Here is a 24,874-nt window from a genome sequence, read left to right on the forward strand (position 1 = left end):
ATATTAAGTGACTGGGCCGGCACGCTGTTTGTATGGAGGAAAAGCGGACGTGACGACAGGTTGTAGCGGACGCTAAAGGCAGTGCCTTTAAGGCACACCCCCAATATTGTTGTCCGGGTGGAAATCGGGAGAAATTCGGGAGAATGGTTGCGTCGGGAGATTTCCGGGAGGGGCACTGAAATTCGGGAGTCTCCCGGGAAAATCGGGAGGGTTGGCAAGTATGGTTTCCATGCTCCTCTACTGTGGAACAAGCTTTTGAAAACTGCAGGATTTTTAAATCCAGATTCAAAACTAATTAATTAGCCACTTCCTACACCTATAGCATCTACAAATGTGTTGTTATTTTAGCGTGTACTTTTTATACCTATGAATGTTCTCATTCATCCAGGTCGTTGTCATCTCAGGGCGTTCAATCAACCAAATCTGACCAATCTAAGTCTATGACCACAAACTGATGAAGCCTACTCGGATGAGCGGCGAAACGTCTTGCAAGACAAACCAAGCAGTCCAGTTGCGAACGATTGAATGCCCTGAGTTGTACTTTTCATCTATTTATGATTTTGCTTACTTTACATTTTTTTACTTTACGCTATTTTGGCTTATGTTCTGTTCCTCTTATCATTTGTATCATATTTGTGTATTTTGTTGTCTTATCTTTTTTATTCTATTTTGTGCTGTGATTTTTCTTGGTTTACTATAATGTGGGCTATACAAATTTGAATGTTAAAAGAAAATATTAAATAATGTTTCTGAATTAATTTGTATGTAATTGTGGGAAATAAGTATTTGATCCCCAAAGACGGCAGTATTTGCGCAACAGTTCGGAAAGGTAAAAAATACAATTTAACAGTCAATCGTCCTTGCTTTGGAGCTCCATGCAGGATTTCACCTGGTGAAGTAAGGAGAACTCTTAAAAAGTTAAAAGTCTGCCCAGAATTACACATGAGCAGCATGTAAATCAAGGCTCCTGGGACCGGAGTCGCTGAGAAAAACTGGTAACACACTTCACGGTAATGAATTAAGATCCTCCAGTACCTCCAAGGTCCTCCCACTCAAGAAGACACATGTACAGAATTGTAGCAAGCTACACTACAAGCTACATGGCAAAAGTAGCTTGCTACATCAACTCTACATATGTATATGAATATATATCTCAACTTAATGTACAACTTTTCACCAAACAAATGGGCAAAGAATAAATGCTAAATTTGATTGTTTATTATAATAAACACAAACCGGAAACATGCCCTCTGTAGTGCAAACGTTTGGCCCCTACATCAAAAAGGTTAAGAACCCCTGATCTCGACAACAGAACCTACTTATAGCACGCTGAAGGTGCGCTCTGGGAGGCGCTGCGGTGTTGTGTTGTTGTGTCTGAAACGATCCAGACGAAAGAGAAAACATATTACAAGATGGTTTTTTTATATCGTAGATGTAGATGTATTGTAATAATACTTACTTACATTAGTATTATTACTTATCGAAAAAATATTAATTATATATTGCAAGAACTGCTGTATTATTCATTCACTGATGTAATTGTGTTACAAAAAGAAGACCGTAAATGAACATATGTATTTGTAAACGCTCTGAAGTGGGAAAGGGGTAGGATTAAATACATTTTGCTTCATCCGACTACTTTTCGGACATGATGTGAAGAGAAATTGTACGAAATTATGTGTGGTGTATTATACTGTAAGTGTGTTACATGTTCAAAATAAACTAAACTCAATCAATCACCATCTTTCAGTGCAGAGTGCGATTCTATGAGCCAACACACGTTACGTAAAAATCGTGTTACGCATAAATCATGTAGCCTACTACCATGTCTTTACACAAAGTAGAAAATCCATACATGTAATGCATTTTATTGTGCCAAGCAAATACCAACCCATATGTGTCTGATACAGTACCAGAAACCGCAATTAGCCGTGCTAATGTTGGAACCCCCTTTCCTCAGCGTATCAGCATATTGAGAACGAAATAGGCACTGACACTACCCATATCCACATAGGTTTTATTTGTCGAAAATATATGTTGCCCTGTCAGTTGGATGACACATCGACATACAGGCTAACGGGCATATATTTCCCCCTTTAGCCTATACTGTATGTCGATGTGCCATTGACCGGGCTAGCATGCTAAGCATTCGTTGCATGAACACACTAGCTTTGTTAGACAAGGTCATAGACTGTATTGGACCATATAGTTTACATTCGAAATGTCCATTTCCATTTATTACAAGTAATAAGAAAACGTAAATGCCTGACTTACCTGTCAAGGGCGAAATTAGCAAGTTTGGCGTCAGATGAAAATATCTTCTCCGCCTTCAATCGTCTCCATCTTTCAGAGGCATCCCCGATACAAATCCTTGTTTTGTTCCTGGCTTTGTCATGAATAAGTTGAGAATCGTAACGGCGCCTTTAAGATTTACTAAGGTCTGACATGTTTAGTAACTTTACCAGTGGCAGTAGCTAGACGAATGTGGCAGTGCCTAACTGGCAACCTGGATGTGACACACTCACGGACTTTCTAATTGGTCAAACGGTAGCGAGCGTGGCATCGAAATGAAAACAATAACAATATTTCGGGGCTGAAAATCTCATTTTGAAATGAGCATATCCCGGCTGAACTACCGTTATCAGTTATAGAGGTATTCGAAAATAACATGATTTATTAATGCCTTTGGAAATATCAGGGTCATTTAATGATGACTTGACATGAAATTATTACATATGGCACCTTAAAGTCATCCAGCAGCTACAAAATTGTAAAATAATACTGTTAGATAGAAAACAGGTCTAATATTTGTATTTGTGACAGTCCAAATATGTTGACACACAGAAATACACATTTTCTCTCTCGTTTATATGTTTTTGCAGCTCCAAGGCCGCCTTTCTCACGGACATGTCATAACTGTCCATTCATAACTGAATATTCTAGACGTGCTAAATATAGACAAAAACAGAAGACGCCGTTTTAGCTTTGATTAATAACATTGTTAAGTGCTAAATGATATTTCCTCTCAGTATTTTGGGCGTTTTAATAATCATCATATACAGTATTCTGCGTATTCATGAAGACAGACAGGCTAAATGGATAGCGCTCTTTATTTTGGTCATTTCAGAGACGCCAAGTTTATTAGATTAGCTTTGTGTGCGCTTTCAAGTTTGCACATTCTTTAATACACCCACACATTTAGTAGATCAGGCCCTACATTTTTTATTTGGATCAAATAATTATTTCCCTCAATCAAATACAAATTATTTTTTATACATTTTGTCTCTGTATTCTAAAATGAACTTGACATACAAATTCAGTGAACAAATAGTTATTTTCCCCTCAATACCCCACTATTATCTGCAAAGAAAATACTCTGGTATTCCTTCACCTACTTTAAGTATGTTGTTTTATGCGCTTAGGGGTCTCAGTAAGTGATTCACCCGTAGTCTTAGGCACTGACACACATAGAGAGCAGGCAGACACTGGTCTAGTCTATTAGCATGTTGTGACTCATTGTCTGGTGTTTAGGGCAGTGAGGGTACAATTACTGCACATGGGAAGAACCAAACTTTAAACAATCCAGATGTTACATACTTAAAGTGGACACACTTTTTGGGGAAATTTCCCTATCATTCACAATCCTTATGTGAGACATGAACACAGGTTTTTCTGGGTTTTTTTTTAAAATTCTAATTCGTAAATAAAAGCTTGCCAGAGTTACAACAAACGAGGTAATGGGGATTCAATCTACTCCGCGAGCAAAGCGCTAAAAACCGCCATTAATGTTTTACATACTGTACATCAGGGGTCTCAAACTCAATTTACCTCGGGGCCACTGGATACAGAAACTGGGTGAGGCTGGGCCGCAAGAAAAGATTTCTTTAAAAAAATCTAACATGCACTTTTTAATGAATTCACCTTCTTTGAATGGCTTTCCCGCCCTAGCAACCATCTCACTCACCATGTAGCTAGCTTTGACTGCTGCATCGCTCTTTTCGCTTGCATTCTTGACGAAATCTTGTTGCCTCAGTAGACTGGTTTTAAAATTTGCAACCCGGTTCACTCTCTCATCTCCCTGGTATTTTGCATACTCCTCAGCATGTCTAGTTGTATAATGACGTTTCAAATTGTATTCATTCTGCACCACAACTTTCTCTGTATCAACTACAGAAAAGAGCTATAAGGATTATTCATAAAGTAGATTACTTAGAACACACTAGCATATTATTTATTCATTCGGGTTTATTGAAATTACAGGAGCTAGTAAAGTTACAGACATTGTCAAGTCAAAGTACAGAGCAGCACAAACACCACTTAGTTGTAGAGCACACTCCAGGCCTGAAGGGGCAACAGTGAGAGCTGAGGGCTGAACATCTCCACCTGCTCAGAGCACATGGTCAAAATGTTTGCTCTTCAGTCAGTCACCCCTTTGACATGCTGCTGAGAGGAAGGAAGACAGCTCCTGTTTGGACTGAGAAGACGCAACTGGTGAGGAAACCAAGGGAAATAAGTGCTTGTTTGCTTGTTTTGTACTGAGGAGAAAGTTTAAAAAAGATAATTTCACTGATGTTTACAAAATTGTTTAAGTTGACTGAAAGTAAATTTAAAAAGTATCAGTTATGTTTAAGTTTATTCGTATAATTAGGATGGATTGTTTAAATCTAATTTAATTCATATTGTTGGAAATGTTTAAGTTTATTCTTAAACCTAGGCCCTGTCAGTGGAAATTAATTTGGTTGGATTCATTTAAAAGAAAAGCAAAGCATGTATTATGTTGTATGTTTATGAAACACTAATGTGTTTTTTTTTTTCTGTTTGATTAAGGTTATCAACCTATCCACTATCTACTATCTACTATTCAACCCCAACTATTCCCCTATCTACTATTCAACCCCAACTATTCCCCTATCTACTATTCAGCTATTCAGCTATCTACTATCCACTATTCAACTATTCTACTATTCTACTAATAAATCACAAAGAAAAAGGATCGAGTTGTCCCTTTGAGTCCTTCTTGAGTCCAACTGGCCCTTTCAAGTTTGGGCACAGCTGTGAAAAAGCCGGAAGAACTTGACAGTTGATAACCACCAGCGTGGCAGTGAAGATGAGGATTAAGGGCCTGAAGTAAAAAAAAAAAAAGCTGCTGTCGCGAAGGGAGGTTTAACTTGAAACTGCACCATGGCAAGCGAAGCTCTTGGGAAAACAGTCAAGCAACTGAAGCAAGAGAGGACCGTAGCCAAAAGTGTCTTCACCAAGCAAGCCAACTACCTCAGCAGGGCTGCAGATACCATGATAAAACAGGAACTACAAGAGGAGTTCTGCAAACTTTCCAGTCTGGCGAGGGATGTCGGTGAAACAAACGATGACTACGAGACCGGCCTACTGGTGGACATGGAGGCCAAGTCTGAGGAAGGTGAGGAAGTGGAACTACATAAGCAGCAGCAAAAAGACATAGAAAAAACCAGAGAGGAGTGTGAAGCAAGACTGGATAAAGTCCGGAAAAAAGTTCAGCACAACCTTTGGTCCAGATATGGTGAGGACGAAGTCAACTCTGCAATACATGAAGCAGGGACCACCAGTGAAGATGTCCGGGGAATGCCTGTGACTGCAATCAACAGAGACGGATATGAGCTGCAGTGGATTGGAGTAAAATCATTGGTCAAAGATGCAATTACAAGCATGACTGAGTGGGAAAGGTGGATTCCAGATGACCAAAGGTCAAGGCTGGAAGGCAGAGTTAAGGACCTGAGGGCACTTAGCAATGTCCTCGAGGCCAGAAGGGCCGAATTCTTAATGGCACAAAGAAGTGCAGAGGAAGGAAGAAGAGGAAGAGAAACCCAGCTCCAACAAACTCCACAGCCGGTGCTGAGAATCAAACCCACCAGTCTACCCAGATTCTATGGATTCAAAAGGAACTTCCATCGATGGCGTAGTGACTGGGAGAAACTACAAAGACAGGGAGAGCCGACCGGCTCCATTGAAGTAAAGAAGTTTCAGCTCCTGGACAGTGTTGATGAGCGGATAAGTAGAGAACTACGCCTGTCAACATACAATGATGCGGAACACATGTTCAGTGTGCTTGAAAACAGGTATGGCAACAAAACCACAATTGCCTTAGAAATAGTTGAAGAACTGGAGAAGATTCCTGTTTTAAAGTCAAACCAGCCAAGGAAAGTGATTGACTTAATCCAAAAGGTGGAAAAGGCCCTGGATGACCTGACAGTGCTGGGAAACATCGGAGCCATCAACAACCCCCTTATGATCAGGTCAATAGAGAGTAAGCTGCCGGACGACATAAAGAGGGACTGGCTCACATTAATGGTCAACCCAGGAAGCAAAGTGACGGCAGACAATCACTTCGACAGCCTCCTCAAATTCCTGAAGACCCAAGAAGAAATCCTGGAGAGGCTAGAGCAGCTTGGTGTAAGTGAAAGGTCTGAGAAGAAACCTACTTACATGGAAAATAAGTTTGCCTCTACCAGATTCACAGGGAAAGCCGGATGCGTTGTCTGTGGAGATGAAAAGCACCAGGAGAAGCTCTTCTTTTGCAAGCGGTTCAAAGAACTGAAGCCTGGCGACAAAGTGAAAGCTGTGGAAAAGCTAGGAGCATGCAAAAGGTGCCTAAATTGTCATGAAGAGGATGATGAGTGTACGGATACTTACCTGTGCAGAAACAGGGACTGCAGGAATTCTTCAGGCCACCACTTCTTTCTTTGCCTAAAGGAAGACTCCAAAAGAAGAGAACCTGGGAAAGGAGGAAGACCCAACGTCAGACGACAAGCGCTCACCGAGGAGCAAGAAAAGCTGATTTCTGAGCTCACCCCAGAGATGGCTGAAAATTTCAGGAAGGCCTTCACCAATGTGGGTGTGAAGACCTACTGTGCTGGAAAGATCCAACCTGGAGTGATGGAGAAGACCTACTGCGCTGGAAAGATCCAACCTGGAGTGATGGATGCAAATACACACGAGTTACCAGTAATTCTGATGCTGTTGGAAGTAACTAGCAATGCAGGACAGAAAATTGGAACTCTCATTGACCTGGCATCGGGCACCAACTACATCACTCGCAGAGCTGCCAGAAGACTCGACCTGCGAAATGAAAAGGTCACCCTTGTTGTCCAAGGAGTTGGAGGAATGACCATGACGATAAAGACCAGAAGATATTTTCTCAAGGTGAGAGTGAAGACGCCCACATGCACAGAGAGAGCTCACAAGCTTGTATGCTATGGCTTGGATGAAATTGCCAAAGTGCACAAGGAAATCAAACCTCACCAAATCAGGAAGTTCTTCCCAGACATCAACCTCAAGGATCTGAAAAGACCAAAGCATATTGAGCTTCTTATCAGCCACCGTGAAGGAAGACTCGCTCCACAAAGAGTAAAGGTAATTGGGGACCTGGTCCTTTGGGAAAGCCCATTAGGAATGACTGTTGGAGGAGCACATCCAAACCTCTTTGAAGAAGTGGAGGTGGCTATGCATAGATCCAAAACACACTTTGTCCGGTCTATGAGAACTGCAGCAGTGAAATATTAGGAGATTGCTGAAACCAAGATGACGACAGCTGGCAGAGAGTTCTTAAACTGGTGGAAATGGGACAGCATTGGAGCCGCCTGCGAACCCAAGTGTGGGGGATGCCGGTGCGGCAACTGTCAACCAGGAGGAAAAGAAATGACTATAAAAGAGGAAAAAGAGCTGGAAATCATAAGGAAAGGCCTCACCTATGTCAAAGCAGATGCACATAGTGACGAACCACACTGGGACACGAAATATCCCTGGATTGAAGATCCAACCTCGCTGCCCAACAACAGGAGTGCAGTTCAGGCCACTTTCCTGCGAACTGAGAAGCAGCTCAAGAAAGAACCAGAGTGGCGAGTGGCATACACAGCTCAAGTCCATGAGATGGTGGCAAGGAAAGCGGCAAAGAAACTCACCAAAGAGACCATTGCTGGCTGGCAAGGACCAGTGTGGTACGTCAGCCACTTGGTGGCGCCAAACCCGCATTCAGTTACAACACCTGTGCGATTGGTTTGGAACAGCAGCCAGAGGTTCCAAGGACGCAGCATGAATGATCTCCTGCTGAAAGGGCCTGATGTCCTCAATCCCATCCGAGCAGTTCTAGTCAGGTTCAGAAGAGGAGTCCATGCTGCTCTTGGTGACATTAAAAAAATGTACAATTCTGTGTGGCTAGAAGACCTGGAGATGCACCTCCACAGATTCCTCTGGAGAGACACTGAGGATGGAGAAATTGAGGAATATGCCATCACCAGAGTCAACATCGGTGATCGACCAGCAGGGTGCATCGCACAACTCGCCATGAGAGAGACAGCCAGGCTGCCCATATTCGCTCACCTGAAAGAGGAATGTAGGATCGTGGAAGAGGACGCGTATGTTGATGATCTGTTGATATCCCATAATGATCTGGAACAGCTGGAGGAAAACAAAAGAAGAGTGGAGAAAATCCTAATGTCAGGCGGGTTCTTTCTCAAGCCTTGGGTCCGATCAGGCCAAAGTGGGAGGCGGGAGTCTGTACCAAGAGAGCCGAAATCCTCATCGGACAGGATCCTCATTCTCCCAAATCAGATGAGTGAAGAGGAAAACAAAGCCCTTGGTGTTGGATACCTCGTTGGAAAAGACAGACTCTACCTCATGACATCAATCAATTTCTCAAGAAGAAAGAAGAAGATGAGAATGGGCCAAAATCTCCTGGTGGGAGAGGTGAGAGAAAAAACTCCAGATCCACTGACAAGAAGACAACTGCTTAGCCAGGTAGCTAGCCTGTACGACCCAATAGGTCTTGTCACACCTGCTAAGCAGAAAGGTGCCATTCTTGTCAGGAAAGCTTTTCAAGAAGCAGCCGGAAGCAAAGCTCTGACCACAGACACCTGGGACAAACCTTTGTCTGGAAAGTTGAGAGAAGAAGCCATCTCACTGTTTGAGGAATACACACGCCTCAGCCAAATCACCTTCCACAGAAGCCTCACACCAGCCAATCAGATTGGAAAACCCTGGGGAATAACCTTCTCTGATGGAAGTGACAGAAGCTATGGAGCTGTTGTGTACCTCAGATGGGAGACGGAAGAAGGCATCCAAGTCAGACTGACAGAGTCCAAAGCAAAGCTCACACCCATCGACCAGAAAGGAGAGGCAGTGAAAGCTGAAATCTGTGGTGCTGTCTTTGCTACACGGCTCAGAAGGTATATTGAAAAACACAGTCGGATGGAAATTGAATGTTGGCTCCATCTGCTGGACAGTCAAACTGTTCTGGGAGCAATCCAAAGGGAGAGCTATGGATATCAAACCTTCTTCGCAAACAGGGTTGGAGAGATCCAGAAGTCCACGTCTTTTGAAGATTGGAGATGGATCTGACCTGAATATCGCTGATCTCATAACAAGACGAGCATCACCAGAGGACCTTAAAAAGGATTCTGTGTGGCAGGAGGGACCAGAGTTTCTAAAACACCCTGTGGATGAGTGGCCGACAAAGTCAGCCAAAGAGGTTGCTGCGAATGCCAAAGCGAGCATTGACAAGCTTTAAAGGAAGTCTTTCACAGCAGTGGTAACCAGAGCACAGGCAAAGAGAAACCACAATAATGTCCCATCTATTACAGCAAAAACTCCAAAACCTACTCATGTCAGAAATGACCACAGTTCTTGTGAACAAGAGTCCAAGATCCAAGTCCGAAGACCACCTGCCGGATCTGCTGTGCAAAGAATCCTGGACATAAAGAAATTCAGCAGCCTGACCAAGCTGATCCGAGTCATTGCCTGGGTATGGAGAGCAGTCAGAGAGTGGCGAACTCTGATGAAACGCTCAGCCTCAAGTAAGCTAAAATATCAGGACTTTTCCCAACTACCCAGTCTCCTCTGCAAAACCTGCTGAAAAGAAGCGAAAGCAGCACTCAAGTAAAATCCCGGCCACCATTCTTCACAGGGACGTCAGACGGATCATTGTTTTAATACCAGTTGAAGAACAAGAACTACATCATGCAAACTGAAGGTAAACTTGCCTGAACAGACGATGATGTGACCTCCTTGGGTTTAAAAAACCAAGAGGTCAAGTGGGAGGTGTCAAGTCAAAGTACAGAGCAGCACAAACACCACTTAGTTGTAGAGCACACTCCAGGCCTGAAGGGGCAACAGTGAGAGCTGAGGGCTGAACATCTCCACCTGCTCAGAGCACATGGTCAAAATGTTTGCTCTTCAGTCAGTCACCCCTTTGACATGCTGCTGAGAGGAAGGAAGACAGCTCCTGTTTGGACTAAGAAGACGCAACTGGTGAGGAAACCAAGGGAAATAAGTGCTTGATTGCTTGTTTTGTACTGAGGAGAAAGTTTAAAAAAGATAATTTCACTGATGTTTACAAAATTGTTTAAGTTGACTGAAAGTAAATTTAAAAAGTATCAGTTATGTTTAAGTTTATTCATATAATTAGGATGGATTGTTTAAATCTAATTTAATTCATATTGTCAGTGGAAATTAATTTGGTTGGATTCATTTAAAAGAAAAGCAAAGCATGTATTATGTTGTATGTTTATGAAACACTAATGTGTTTTTGTTCTGTTTGATTAAGGTTATCAACCTATCCACTATCTACTATTCAACCCCAACTATTCCCCTATCTACTATTCAACCCCAACTATTCCCCTATCTACTATCCACTATTTAACTATTCTACTATTCTACTAATAAATCACAAGGAAAAAGGATCGAGTTGTCCCTTTGAGTCCAACTGGCCCTTTCAAGTTTGGGCATAGCTTGGAAAAAGCCGGAAGAACTTGACAGACATTATGTGTCATGTTTAAGGCTAAAAGTAAAACATTACCAGCAAATTTACAAAAAATGTTTGTCATCACTTCTGAGAATGAAGAGCATAGAAGAAAAGGTCATTTCCAACATCAGTATTCAAGGACAACTTTAAAACAAATGTTTATATCAGTGGTGGGGGTTAAACTATGGAATTCTCTTTACAATGAGATAAAAGATTGTAAAAATATATTCCAATTGAAAAAATATATAAAGACAGAACAAAAAGATCATATGGACAGCCATAAGTGTTTATATTTTGCTTTATATTTATTATTTTACTTATTTTTTGCCTGGTTTTGTATTTGTTTTGTATCATCCCGTGAGGTGTATATTACTTCTTTTGTTTTTTTTTGTTCGGTTTGTACTTCATTAAGTTTTGCACTTCTTGTGTTTTTGTGTGTGTTTTTTTGTCTGTTTTCGTTATATTTGGATGTAATTGTTTGTTTATATGATATCATTAAGTAAGACTACGTATTATGTTGAAGGGGGCAGGAAAATATAAGATTTTTCTTCATCCTGCTCCTTCTCAGGCATCGGTGTGTAAATGTATAATTGAATAATTGAGGTATAATTGTCTATCGATCAAAGATGCACATCAATGAAGGAGATAAATAAAAATGAAATGAAATTAAATGAAATAAGACACGTCGGGGTGCCCCTGTGCTCAACAAAGAAATATTGCATCAAAAATCGTCTCTGTCTGGTGCCAACGGGAGGGTGGGGGGTGGGGCGGGGGCTCGCCGTGGAGTTTACAGTCACGGTAGCACAATTAGCCCCGAACGGGCTAACATCACCACTATTGTGTTACACGTCTGATTCGCCCAGCGACTCTCTGTCGGAGTATCAGCGCTGGGGTCCAGTGCACCACACTTTTGTATTGTCGCTCGCTCCTTCGGCGGAGTGCTTTGGAAGCTACTGGATCGCTCATCTTCCCCGCCCGGACTGTTTACAACGGGGGCGGGAGCGAGCAGGCGGGCAAGCGAGGGAGGCAGGGAGGGAGGTAGGAAGAGCGTGTTCAGGTGTCGTGGAAAAGCGGCAAAATGTTTCTCTGCTTGTATCACGCAAGTGACGTCAATGGATACTTGCCAACCTTGAGACCTCCGAATTCGGGAGATGGGGGGGGGGGGGGGGGGTTTGTAGCCCGGAAGAGTTAGGGCTGTAAAGGATTCTGGATATTTGTTCTGTTGTGTTTATGTTGTGTTTAGGTGCGGATGTTCTCCCGAAATGTGTTTGTCATTCTTGTTTGGTGTGGGTTCACAGTGTGGCGCATATTTGTAACCGTGTTAAAAATATATAAAATAAAATACGACCACCCTCAGTGTGACATGTATGGCTGTTCCTCAAGTATGTCTTGCAACAACTTGCGTGTGTCTGCAGAAGCCTCATACAACATGTACATGGGCCGGCACGCTGTTAGTAAGGAGAAAAAGAAGATGCGGTGACAGTTTCTAGAGGACACTAAAGGCAGTGCCATCACGGCACGCCCTCTATATTGTGAGAGCCTTATACCACGCTGTCAAGCGCCATTCATTTAAAACTTGCGGGCCGCACTAACATTAAACTTTCATATTAGGGTGAGGGCCGCAAAATAACGTCTCGCGGGCCGCAATTGGCCCGCGGGCCGCGTGTTTGAGACCCCTGCTGTACATGCTGTAAGTATGTCATGTAGTGACAGGCACATATAATAACATGTACTATTTATGTATTTTGGTCATTAACCATTAACAACTACTACCATTAATGACATGCTACATGTGAGCCAACAACGACTACTGTGACGATCGGTCACTTCATTTCTGTTGGTTTTCCTTGTTTTTGTATTTACTTCCCGTCAGTGCTCTTATTTTGTTAAATTTCCTGTTTGTTACGCGGAGCACTGTTTTCTCCTCACCTGCCGTTGATTGGCAGCCGGTCCACACCTCGGACCTTCTCCCTCCGCCTCGACCGCCGGTTCCGGCTTTCCGACCAGCTAGGTCACCGCCGCCTTCGCTCCTCCCGGCTCGGCAGCCGGTTCCGGATCTCCGACCGGCGCGACCACCGCCACCATCTTCCCCGTCGCCTGCTGTGCATCCTGTCCCGGCTCCACGGCAATCGCCTGTGCCGGCGCGTCGACCACCGGTTCCCACACCGCGTCGCACGCCGGTCGCAGCCCCACGTCGCACGCCGGTCGCGGCGCCACAACGACCAACACCGGCTGAGCGCCCAGCACCCGTTCCTGCTCCAAGGCAGCTTCCAGCAGCTGCACCACGGCTGCTCTCCCTTCCAGCACCCGCTCGTCCTGCCAGTCCGACAAAGGCTCCAGTGGAGCCCACCGTGATGTCCTTCCTGACCTCCTGCTGGGACTCGGCGAGGGACATGTCGTTTTCCCTCCTCCTGGTCCCCTTCCGACCGTCCCTGGTTTTCGCACCGGGGGACATTGGCAAACAGGAACTCCTTCGCCCAGTGGTGGACGGCGTCTGGCAACCGCCTAGTGGAGGGGGGTCTACTACCTGCAGCAGTGCAGCCAAGCCCAGGCCGCTGTCATCCCCGCCATCATCTCTTCCCACGGGGCCGCCACCTTCCTCGTCTCCGGCGGGCCTCAGCAGTTGTTCCTCGCCCTCCTTTCCTTGGGCTAGGATGGCTCCAAGGCCCACACCGGAGGCATCAACTTGAACAAGGAATCGCTGGTTGAAATCAGGACTTTGTAAGCATAGATTAGCTTTGACCTTTGTGAAGGCAGTTTCACATTTTTCTGTCCATTTGACTGGATTAGAGGATGCTTTGGTTGTCAGCTCGACAAGAGGAGCTGTGATGGTAGAGAAGTGGGGAACAAATCTTCTGTACCACCCAGAAAGCCCCAAGAATGACCGGACCTGCTTCTTTGTCCGGGGTCTAGGACTGTCTTGGATAGCCTTCACCTTGTCCACCTGAGGACGTATCTGCCTGTTGCCAAGATGGTAACCTAGGTAACACACCTCAGTTTTGGCCCACTCACATTTCTGGGTGTTAAGAGTGAGCCCGGCAGAATGGATCCGGAGCAGAACTTGACGCAGGTGAGAGAGGTGGTCTTTCCAGGAAGTGCTGAAAACCACCACATCATCGAGTTAGGCAGCAGAGAACTGGCCACACCCCTGCAGAGCGCGATCCATTAGCCGCTGAAAGGTTGCGGGGGCTCCGTGGAGTCCGAACGGCATCACTGTGTAATGATAGAGACCCTTTGGTCCACGGAAGGCAGTGTACTCCCTAGACTCCTTCTTTAAAGGGACTTGCCAGTATCCCTTACACAGGTCAAGGGTGGTGATGAACACAGCTTTGCCGAGCTTCTCAAGAAGTTAATCAATACGTGGCATAGGATAAGCATCAAATTTAGAAACGGCATTCACTTTGCGTAGGTCATTACAAACTCGTATCGTGTTGTCTTTTTTAGGAACGAGGACAATGGGGTTACACCACTCACTGTTTGAGGGTTCAATCACTCCTAGATCCAGCATGGTTTGGATTTCATGGTTGAGGGGCTCCACCATCCGCTCAGGCACTCTGTATGGGTGCTGACGGATAGGTGTTGGGTTTTTTAAGTGAATGACATGTTCAATTAGTGGAGTTCTTCCTGGCTTTCCACTGAACAATACTGGGAATTCTTCACACACTTGCAAGAGTTTAAGGGCAGATTGTGCAGACAAGTGACTTACATCAGGTTTCTGTGGTGTAGTGAGCATAGACAGATCTGTCTCCTCCACATCATCCTCCATTTTCACTTCCCGTGCCAGCATCACCTTTTCCTCTTGCAACTCCTTGCTTTGAGTAGGTACTTGACTGGCCTGGACATCCTTTCCTTCCACAGAGGATTTCCTCTCCTTCCATTCCTTCAGAAGGTTGATGTGGTACACTTGGGATGCTTTTCCTTTATCAGGATGTGAGATCTCATAGGTGACTGGACCAGCTTGTCTGACCACAAAGTAAGGACCTTTCCATTGGGCCAGCAGTTTATGACTTGAGGTTGGAAGCGAGAGCATGACCTTTTGACCTGGCTGTAGCACCCTGTGGCGTGCTTTCTGGCCATACCAAGTCTTCTGTTTCAAGGGGCAGACTGGGGCTCGATGCCCTGGCTGTTGGCAGTGGTAGCAGATAAGATCCTTCACTGGACTCTGTCTTGGGAACAGTCTGTTGTCCCCTGAGGTGCTGTAACCACCTGCTTTCTGCACACCTCTTTGGTGTGACAGCACATTGGGCTGCTACATGGTTGTTCTGCTGCCTTGGCATTCGGAGTCCTTTACGAGCATTCAAGTACTGGCCTGCAAGTTTAGCAGCAGTAAGTCCGTCTTCTGGCTCATGTTCCTTGACCCAAGTCTTCATTTCGTTGGGCAGCAAGCGAAGCATTTGCTCCAGAATGAAAAGCTCTGCAATCTCTTCTTTAGAACACTGCTCTGGCTTGATCCATCTTCTGTAGAGACCTTTGAGTCTGTTGTAAGTCTCCTTGGGAGATTCACCAGGGGGAATGTAAGTTGACCGGAACTGGAGCCTATAAGTCTCAGGAGAGATATCAAACTTAGCAAGGAGGGCTTCTTTAAGGTCAGTGTAGACGTTGGAGGCATCTTCCTCCATTAAAGAATAGGCATCCAGGGCTTTGCCGGTCAAGAGTGGAACAAGTCTGCAGGCCCAGTCAGACTGAGGCCAGCCCCAGGTGCGAGCGATGCGCTCAAAGCGGACAAAGTTTTCGATGTCCTCACCCTGCTGGAAAGGGAGCATCTTTGGGCCTTGTCAGAGATGATGGTCAGGTGGCAAGGAATCTCTGGACGGCGATGCTTGAGGACTAGGAGTTGGCTGTGGGCGAGGTTTGGGTTTGGGCGACTGCTCATAACGACTATCAACAGGAGGGTTAGCATTTTGGTTAGTGAGTGAGTGATCTAGGCTAGGCCTTGTACAGACATTTTTTAACTCCTGGAGTTCATGGACTAGGATAGCTTCCCTACGTTGCTGTCCAATCAAAAATTCTTGGAACATGTTAACCAGGGTAGGTTCACTTAGTACTCTTTCAGTCCTTGGTGGCTCAGCAGACCACCTAGCCTTCCCAGAACCCTTCCTATGCTGCATATGCCTAGCCCCAGAGTTCTCAAAACCTTTGACGTCTTCTTCAGACTCCTCTGTGTTCCAAACAACTTCACGCTCCTCAGCCATAGTCGTCCGGTCCAGCCTTATCGCCGTGGCCCCTCGACCAGCCACCTCATCAGTCTCCTCTGTCATTGCCACCTCCGACACTTGGGATCTCAAACCAGTTCTGGCCTTCCCTCTGCCAGATTTGTTGTAAACTCTGCGGCTTGCCATCCCACCACTGCCACCATATGTCACACCCCGCCTCGGGTGAAGGTAATGTCACCTTTGCAAACCAGACTTTCAAATCAGGGATGGCAAGGCACGCAGTTGGTAACAGTTTACAAACATATATTGAAATCCCCCCAAAAAAGTGTCAAAAGGTAAACAATGACAGGAAAACAAAGCACCTACAATCTGTAATGGTAATAAACAGAGGCAATATTAGTATAGTATATTATATATAGTACATGTATATTCTAAATACATTTCAAAGTTGCATGCGTTAAATAGGCCTATATAATTCATCAAAATAAGCATATTAAAAATAATCAAAATGTAAATCATCCATTATAACAAAATACATGTATTCATAATCAAAGGTCAATAATCAAATATGTCAAAGTAAAGAATTAAATAATGAAAACAGATTTAGCAAAATCTATTAGCAATCAACAAAACTAATTTAACCAGTTACAACACAACATCTCATCAAAATAATCACCTCAGTAGATGATGCATGGAGACCGAAACTCCTGCTCAGGACAGAGAACCTCCTCTGGCAGTGACCGACAGCAGACCGTCAGAAAAACGGCATTTTCCAACTTAAATAGCCCATAGCTCCGCCCACTTGCTGGGACCAATTTGACAGGGGGAATTAAGAAAATTTATTTTGTAAATTACACCGTAAATAACCATCACATGTCTAAAAAGTATTTACATAGTACTTTTGCATGTGTAGAGCAGTCATTTTTGTACACAGTATATTCAGGCTTTAGACAACACAACTTTCAAATGTCCAGTGTCCTTCTGTAACACCCAGCCTTTGAAGATCATGGTTCGACCAAAATTTGGCCTAATTAGTGAATGCAGGTGTGTTCACCTATATAAAGCCCTCAACCCCACCCTGACTCTTTTAGTCAACTGTTCAGAGCCATGGTGAGTGACAGGTAACAATTTGTTTGTTGAGCACATGCTTTTCACTAGCTAACAAGATTGAATGTTTGTAGTTTGTCCATGTTGAGCTTCCCAACAAATGTGCACGGTCTGTGAGGAAGTCCAAAGGTCAAACAGTGACAGTGTGGGGTCAAACTGTCACACACCAAAACTCGCACACCTCCCCCACACACACACCTTGTAGCGTCCCGGAAGAGTTAGTGCTGCAAAGGATTCTGGGTATTTGTTCTGTTGTGTTTATGTTGTGTTACGGTGCGGATGTTCTCCCGAAATGTGTTTGTCATTCTTGTTTGGTGTGGGTTCACAATGTGGCGTATATTTCTAACAGTGTTAACGTTGTTTATACGGCCACCCTCAGTGTAACCTGTATCGCTGGTGATCAAGTATACGTCACTTGTGTGTGCGTGCAGAAGCTGCACATATTATGTGACTGGGCCAGCACTCGTTGGACTGGATGAAAAGCGGACGTGAAGATTTTCGGGAGGGGCACTGTAACTTGGGAGTCTCCCGGGAGTGTTGGCAAGTATGAGAATTAGCGGTGAATGCGGTGTTACCGCGGCACCGCCGCTGTATATAATCGGCGGACCAGCTCTAGTGTTAATTTGATATCGCCTCAAGGGCCAAGTGAAATTACACGGCGGGCCAATTTCGACACCCATGATTTTAACTGAACTGTGGGAAATGTTCAAATCCCACCGGGGCACTTTTTATACATCACAAAAGTAGACATGTTAGAGAAAGATTGTCTGATTACCTTTTTCAGTTCTGCCCAGTTTGTATCCATTTTCAGTAAAAACTGTATTTTGTAAAGTGAAACCAATGTGCCAAAATATTACCTACAGATTTGTGAAACATTTATCTTTTACTTTCTTCACTGCAGAATGCACTCCAGGATGCTTGACAACTTCTAACGATGTCCACTAAGAGCATTGGCTGTACCAGTGTTGAAGGATGATAAATGATAAATGGGTTATACTTGTATACCGCTTTTCTACCTTCAAGGTACTCAAAGCGCTTTGACAGTATTTCCACATTCACCCATTCACACACACATTCACACACTGATGGCGGGAGCTGCCATGCAAGGCGCTAACCAGCAGCCATCAGGAGCAGGCCTGGCCCTAACCAATCTGGCGCCCTAGGCAAGATTTTAGGAGGCGCCCCCCCCCCCCCCCCCACATCGGCAGTGAAGTGTATATACTCACAAGAAACCAAATAGCTTTGTCTTTGACCTTTTTTTTTACTTAAAGAAAGCAAATTAACATATTATATGAGAATGTTATGTTATGATTATCTTTAACTGAATCACAGCAGTGCTCAAATTAAATAACAGCATTCCCTCATGTGATATTGCTTAATTAACATTAATGATGTGCACTTTAACAACTAGGCTTACAACTATACCTAATATATAAAGGGGTGGAAAAGTGACTATTACCTGCAGGGCAAACATTAGCTAACCAGAAGGCAATAACAATGTAAACAAAAAACACCTGCGTAAAAGATCTAATACAAATGTCCCTGAGGAATGTAAGGTGGGAGTACTGTAATTACCTAACGTTACATTATTATTTTCCATAACAATTTAGCCCCCTCCACAATATTAACCCGACGTTAAAACAGAACTAGCTATTTATTGATTAGCAATTGCAGAATCATGTAACATTAGCTTAATGCTAAAAAGCCAGGTTACTATCACATTCTGTAACAGACAAATAATTTCATGTAGGCTAACGTTACCTACCTGCTACCTCTGTCTTTTTCTCCTTTCTCCTCTTCTTTTCTCTTTTTTCTTCCCTGGGCACCTGACAGTTTTGGCCGTTTTGACATCTTGTGTTGATTTTTTGATGTGGTAAGAGTCATGATACGGGAAGGGAGGGGGCGCACCGTGCGGGGGGATGGGGGGGGGGGGGGCGTAATGTTGTAACAAATAATATTTCTATTAGATAGGCTTTACTTTGCATTTTAATTAACGTGGGATTATTTTTTGTATTTAGAAATAATAGTACCAACTTTTTTCTCTTTTTTTTTAATCCAACATTTGTAGCACTGGCGTGGCTCCCCCTGATGGACGGCGCCCTTAGCATTTGCCTATACGGCCTATGCCACGGGCCGGCCCTGATCAGGAGCAAGGGTGAAGTGTCTTGCCCAAGGACACAACGGACGTGACTAGGATGGTAGAAGGTGGGGATTGAACCCCAGTAACCAGCAACCCTCCGATTGCTGGCCCGGCCACTCTACCAACTTCGCCACGCCGGATCTCAACAAGGTTGCTGCAAGAGGACTACATAAAGATCCCATTTCCATTCTACCTCACTTTTTACACTAACAGAGGTAGAGGAGCATTCAGAAGAGGCCAAAAAAACAGGTTCACAAACATTTCTTAACCACCAGCCATCATGCAATCTCTAGAGCACGCCCTTCCCGTCTGTATATGTGGTTTATTTCGTTTATCATGTTGGTCTCCGAATATCATCTTGAATGGAGGCTTCCCCTTAGAAATCATCCCATCACTGAGGTGAAAGAGAGAGGCAGAGAGTCCTTAAATTGTCTCATTTAACAGAGAAAGGGTGAATAGTAGGGATGTAACGGTATCAAAACCTCACGGTACAATATTATCACGGTATTAAGCTCATGGTACGATATTATTGTGGCGTATGTCCCCCAGAAAAGACTTCAAACTGTTAATGTGTAAAATGAAGTTGCAAGAATGTTTAGGATTTACTGTAATTGAACACAAACATAATGCTCAAATGTTGTAATCATATTATTACTACAAGTATATACAGTATATAATAATAGATACATGAAAAATATTAGGGCTGTAAAGTGATTTTTTAAATCAGATTAATTACAGTCTAAACCTGTAATCACACACAGGTTATTTGCTTGCATAAATAAAATTTGCTGAAGAAAATACCCCATGTACAAATGCAATTTAGTAGTCAGAATGTCATACAGGAACATTTTTTAAATGTTTCATTGAACTGCAAGTCATTGATTTTCTCAAAACCTGGTGAAAATAAGTATAGTAAAAATTAAATGCACATTTTGAAAGTCTTTGCCGTTTGTAACAATCTTGCAAACAAGGTACAGTTACTAACCGATAATTAAGTAAAAGCACTCATAAACAACTTAACTTTGTGCACCCTTTACTCTTCTTGAGTTCGTTCACAAAGTGGTGACCCTCACCCCATCCTCGTTTGTGAATGACTGAGCATTTCATGGAAGTTGCTTTTATACCCAATCTTGGTACCCACCTGATTCCAATTAGCCTGTTCACCTGTGGGATGTTCCAAATGAGTATTTGATGAGAATTCCTCAACTTTCTCAGTCTTTTTTGCCACTTGTGCCAGCTTTTTTAAAAACATGTTGCAGGCATCAAATTCGAAATGAGCTAATATTTGCAAAAAATAACAAAGTTTACCAGTTCAAACCTTTAAGTATCTCGTCTTTGCAGTCTATTCAATTGAATATAGGTTGAAAAGGATTTGCAAATCATTGTATTCTGTTTTCGAAGCCGTAGAAAATGGATGGAAGGACGACGTGCCAAATTCACTGGTTTTGGGTTTTGTAAATACTTTTGTGTAGTTACAGTATGTAAATTCATATTAAAGATTTTCACAAACAACTTTAAAAAAAAGATTCTTATGAAATACTTGAAAAAATCCGCATTTTTACCATTATTTTAAACTATAGGGCTGTCAAAAAATAAAGAGTTAACTCTTGTGATTAATCACAAAATCACTGCAATAATCTTATATAAACCCAGATTAATCACACTTTTTATTTTGACCGCATATGCTCCTTTACATTAACCGCAGATTAATGTAAACCTGTGCCACTTTTTATACGGGCGATGATCAGTTCAGTGCATACGTCAGTACAAAGATGAGCGAGGAGAATCCAACTGCCGCTGGTAAACTTCACTTCAAAATACGTCCTGATGGGACTTCAGATCAAACTGTTTTGGAGGTTTTGAAGTGCATTTAACTAAATCATTTAAACAATATTCTTTTATGACATTCTGACCCTGGGCTCGGGATCTTTCTGTGTGGAGTTTGCATGTACCTCTGAATACATAATAATACCGTAAAAATGACCACTTTTAAGTTACTTTCAAGTGACCTTTTGTGCCGGTAAAAACTTACCCTTGTTTCCACCCCACAACTTTAATTGTTTTGTTTCTTCCCTCTCTTTCGAGTCTCTCCAGCCCACTCCTCCTCTCCGTGTCGCTGGCAGTCTCTCAGGCCTGCGCTCTAAGGCCTGGAAGGCTTAGCAGAGACGGAGCATTTAGTAATGGCTTCTTAATGGGCTTGTCGACAGCCACATTAGAGCGTGGTGCAGGCGGCGGGCGAGGCCGGGCAGCGATATGCCAAGCCAGATGCCATGCCAGCTGTGACGCTCGGCTCGCCTCGTTCACACTCTCATTTGTAATCACATTTCTCAGACGGATGGATACCATGTGCGCAAAAGCGAACGGATACGCATTTGTTGCCCTTACCCGTGCCGTCAGTGCCAGCCAGGATGGATCTTTTTAAATCTGCTGCTCTACATTTTCTCTGTGGCGTCTGTCACCATCATCAAATGCACTGCCTGAGAACACTTTGCAAAGAAAATGATCATTTCCTCTTGCAGGGTTGGACACCAGCGTCTGCTTAAATGTGTCTTTGTAGTTCTGCTGCTGCCTGGAACATGAGCTTCTTTACTGGGCAGCTCTTACTGTGAGTTCAAATGGACGAAATCATCATTGAATCTGTTGAAATGAGTACTTCTGATCAAATAAATGCCATACCTACACAGTCTTGAATGAAGTGTGGAATACATAAAGTACCGGCCAAAAGTCTTAGTCTTACATAGACTATGCTTCAACAAGCAAGTCTAACGAGACAGTAGAGTGAAGACCTCTGCCAAGGCCAAACTGGAGCGTCGTATTTGTTAATTAGTCAGCAGGTTACTTCCCGGTTTATGGAGGATGATGAACAGATGGGTGCTGCTATTATGTTTCTGAAGTGTGGACGGGGAAAATAGGTTCATATACCTCCACCTTTATCCAGATCCTCCTCAAAATGTAATGCCTTCGTCCTTGGCCCATGCACTAGCCCTCTTCCATATGTTTTCATATAATTGCTAATGTATTTTTCATATAACCTTGATCATTTCTTTCTACTTTACAAAGTTAGTGGCAGTCTAAGACCGGGGCTGTCCAATTTGTTGTTATGGTTTCCAGAGCTTTGAGCACTGCTTGTCACAGTAAAACATAAATGTAGAATCACCTCATTATTTTTTTACGAATTTGAGTATTTCATTTTTTATTTATTTACCAACAAATCTACTTTGAAATGACAAATCAGCCGACCAGAAATTCAAATGTACCACTGTATTTTATTTTTTTAAGAAAAGGATTCGTATGTGTGATTTTACTCATGTTGAATCCAAGTTTAGTGAGTACACAAGAACTAAATAATCTGCTAAAATTTAAATACAATTTTTTTTTTACATGCGATATTTCTGGTTTGGGTTTTCACAGGCCACATAAAATGATGTGGCAGGTTAAAATCTGGCTTTTGGCCCTTGTGTTTGACACCAGTGTCTTTAGACTTTTTTGCACCATACTATATTTAAAATGTTGTACATTCCACAATGCATTATTGTTTTAAATTGAAAATTAGAAAAGCGACCAATGAAACCCCAAATGAAAGTATCTTTTGCACAAGCACATATAAAGTAGGGTTGGAGGATATCAGCAGTAATTCCTGCAGGGCTGCAATCTATTTGTAAAGGTGGTGATTTATTTGGGGTGACACAATGATGTAATCTAAAGTTTGCATATTTGTCCATGAAGCATTTGCAAAAAGTAATTGGTTTGGAAATATAAAACAAACCTTCGACCACTTCTTTTTGTCTTTCTTTATGTAATATAATGCAACAGAGCTGTCTGTGAGTGCTTTCAGATGGAGAGGGGCCAAAAGCAGCAAAAGTGCTTGTTGAGAAGAGCAATACTGTATGTGCTTTCATTTTTTTGACTCTCCAGAAGTTTCTTATTTGAAAAACAGTATCTATAGGGCTCTGATTACTCGCTAAATATAGCAACAAAGTTGGCAACACTGAACCTGTCTGTGATCTTTTCTGTAACCTCTTCTTCATAAGCTCGTTTCCACTAGAAGTTCAGGAACTTTTGATTCCTGGAACCTCTGCTTCCTGGATCTAGAGGTTCTTGTAGAGGTGTGTGGTTGTGTTTCAACCGCATTTCACAGTTCAGGGTAGTTTCTACAAATCAGGCTGATGACGTATGGAGGAGTGGTTTACAATATTTCTATACTGATATCATGTAAATAAACAGACAATATTAGATCACTGTTCTTTTCCTAAAAAGTAAGTAATTGAAATACAAAGCAATAATTTACAAAACGATATGATTTATAAAATCAAGTGTACCGAATTGTTCATAAAAAGTCAAGCTTTTGTCCGCAATGTCAAAACAGTCAGAAAGTCGTCATATCGGTAAATGCTGAATTCATGAGGGTTAGGCAATTTCTTTTGGTCAATTTCAGCTGAAAATAACAATATATAAATAATAAATGTCAGGGTTTCGCTCACGTCGACAACACAAACACATCGGCTATAGCGTTAGCATTAGCATCCTGTTTACTCAGGTTGAGGCTAATAACTACACAAATGGAGTGTCACTGACTACTTTTACAACATGTAATAAAGTAAATAGTTAATATTTGATGTTATTTACCTTCGTTCCACTCGTGTGCTGCCTCCTTCTTTTTCCACATTTATCCAATGAAGTCAGAGGAGGAAGCAGCTGAGGTCGCTGCTTTGAGTCCGGCTTCTTACTCCTCCATAAATACCGCAGTTTGTCCACTTCTCGTAGCATCGCGTATCAAAATTAATTTTGTAAAAACTAATAAACAACAATAAACTGCATATAGTTTAAAGGCTACTGATGACGAAAAACAATCCAAAATAGTTCCACCGATAAGCGTTCTTCAGCACAAAGATGCCCCACAAAAGTTCCTGCATTTAGAAAGCTCCTTTTGTTTTTCTTTCTCTCTGTTGTCAAGCTTGTTGTAATAGAAATACACAAGAAATAAGGAATAAACAAGTCGCCGCATATATTCCAATGGTGGTCGTGTGTTTGAAAGAAGTTTGAACTGTGTTTAACCAATCAGCGTTTGACAGCACAACCTTCTGGTTGCTTTGAAAAGTCCCACCTAGCCAGGAGGAACTTTGAAAGGTTCCTAAAGAACTTAAATTTACCCGGGTAGTTTTTGGTGGAAACAAAGGGGGAACTTTATTTACCCGGGTAAGTGGGGAAGTTGTGCAGTCTGTCACTTTAATTCTGTTTGTGCTTCCTTGTTTTGTGTTTATTTCCTATCAGTGCTCTTATTTGGATTCTATTTCCTGCTTGTCCCGCGGAGCGCTGTTTTTCCCCTCACCCGCTGTTGATTGGCAGCCGGTCCACACCTGGTGCCAATCAGCAGGCTTAAATTTATGCCGCTCCTCATTTTTGTTTGTGAACATTACATGCACGACTGCTTAAAGGCCTACTAAAATGACATTTTTTTTATTTAAACGGGGATAGCAGATCCATTCTATGTGTCATACTTGATCATTTCACGATATTGCCATATTTTTTCTGAAAGGATTTAGTAGAGAACAACGACGATAAAGTTCGCAACTTTTGGTCGCTGATAAAAAAAAGCCTTGCCTCTACCGGAAGTAGCGTGACGTCAGAGGAGAAAGGGCTGCTCACATTTCCCTATTGTTTACAATGCAGCGAGAGAGATTCGGACCGAGAAAGCGACGATTA

The 24,874-nt window shown here is 42.9% G+C and overlaps 1 protein-coding gene across 1 annotated transcript; it reads left to right on the forward strand.

Moving 5' to 3' along the window:
- The first annotated feature begins 7,554 nt into the window (after positions 1–7,554).
- Positions 7,555–22,938, forward strand: LOC133632936 (uncharacterized). Its single transcript, XM_062025786.1, has 2 exons — positions 7,555–10,278; positions 19,100–22,938. Exon 1 carries the CDS (start codon positions 7,555–7,557, stop codon positions 9,367–9,369), a length of 1,815 nt encoding a protein of 604 aa, XP_061881770.1. The 3' UTR covers positions 9,370–10,278; positions 19,100–22,938.
- The last annotated feature ends 1,936 nt before the right edge of the window (positions 22,939–24,874 follow it).

This window comes from Entelurus aequoreus, linkage group LG02 (assembly GCF_033978785.1).
Source record: "Entelurus aequoreus isolate RoL-2023_Sb linkage group LG02, RoL_Eaeq_v1.1, whole genome shotgun sequence".
Classification (NCBI taxonomy): Eukaryota; Metazoa; Chordata; class Actinopteri; order Syngnathiformes; family Syngnathidae; genus Entelurus; species Entelurus aequoreus.

Coding starts and splice junctions, on each gene's coding strand:
- LOC133632936 (XM_062025786.1), top strand. CDS start 7,555: ATGACGACAGCTGGCAGAGAGTTCTTAAACTGGTGGAAATGGGACAGC.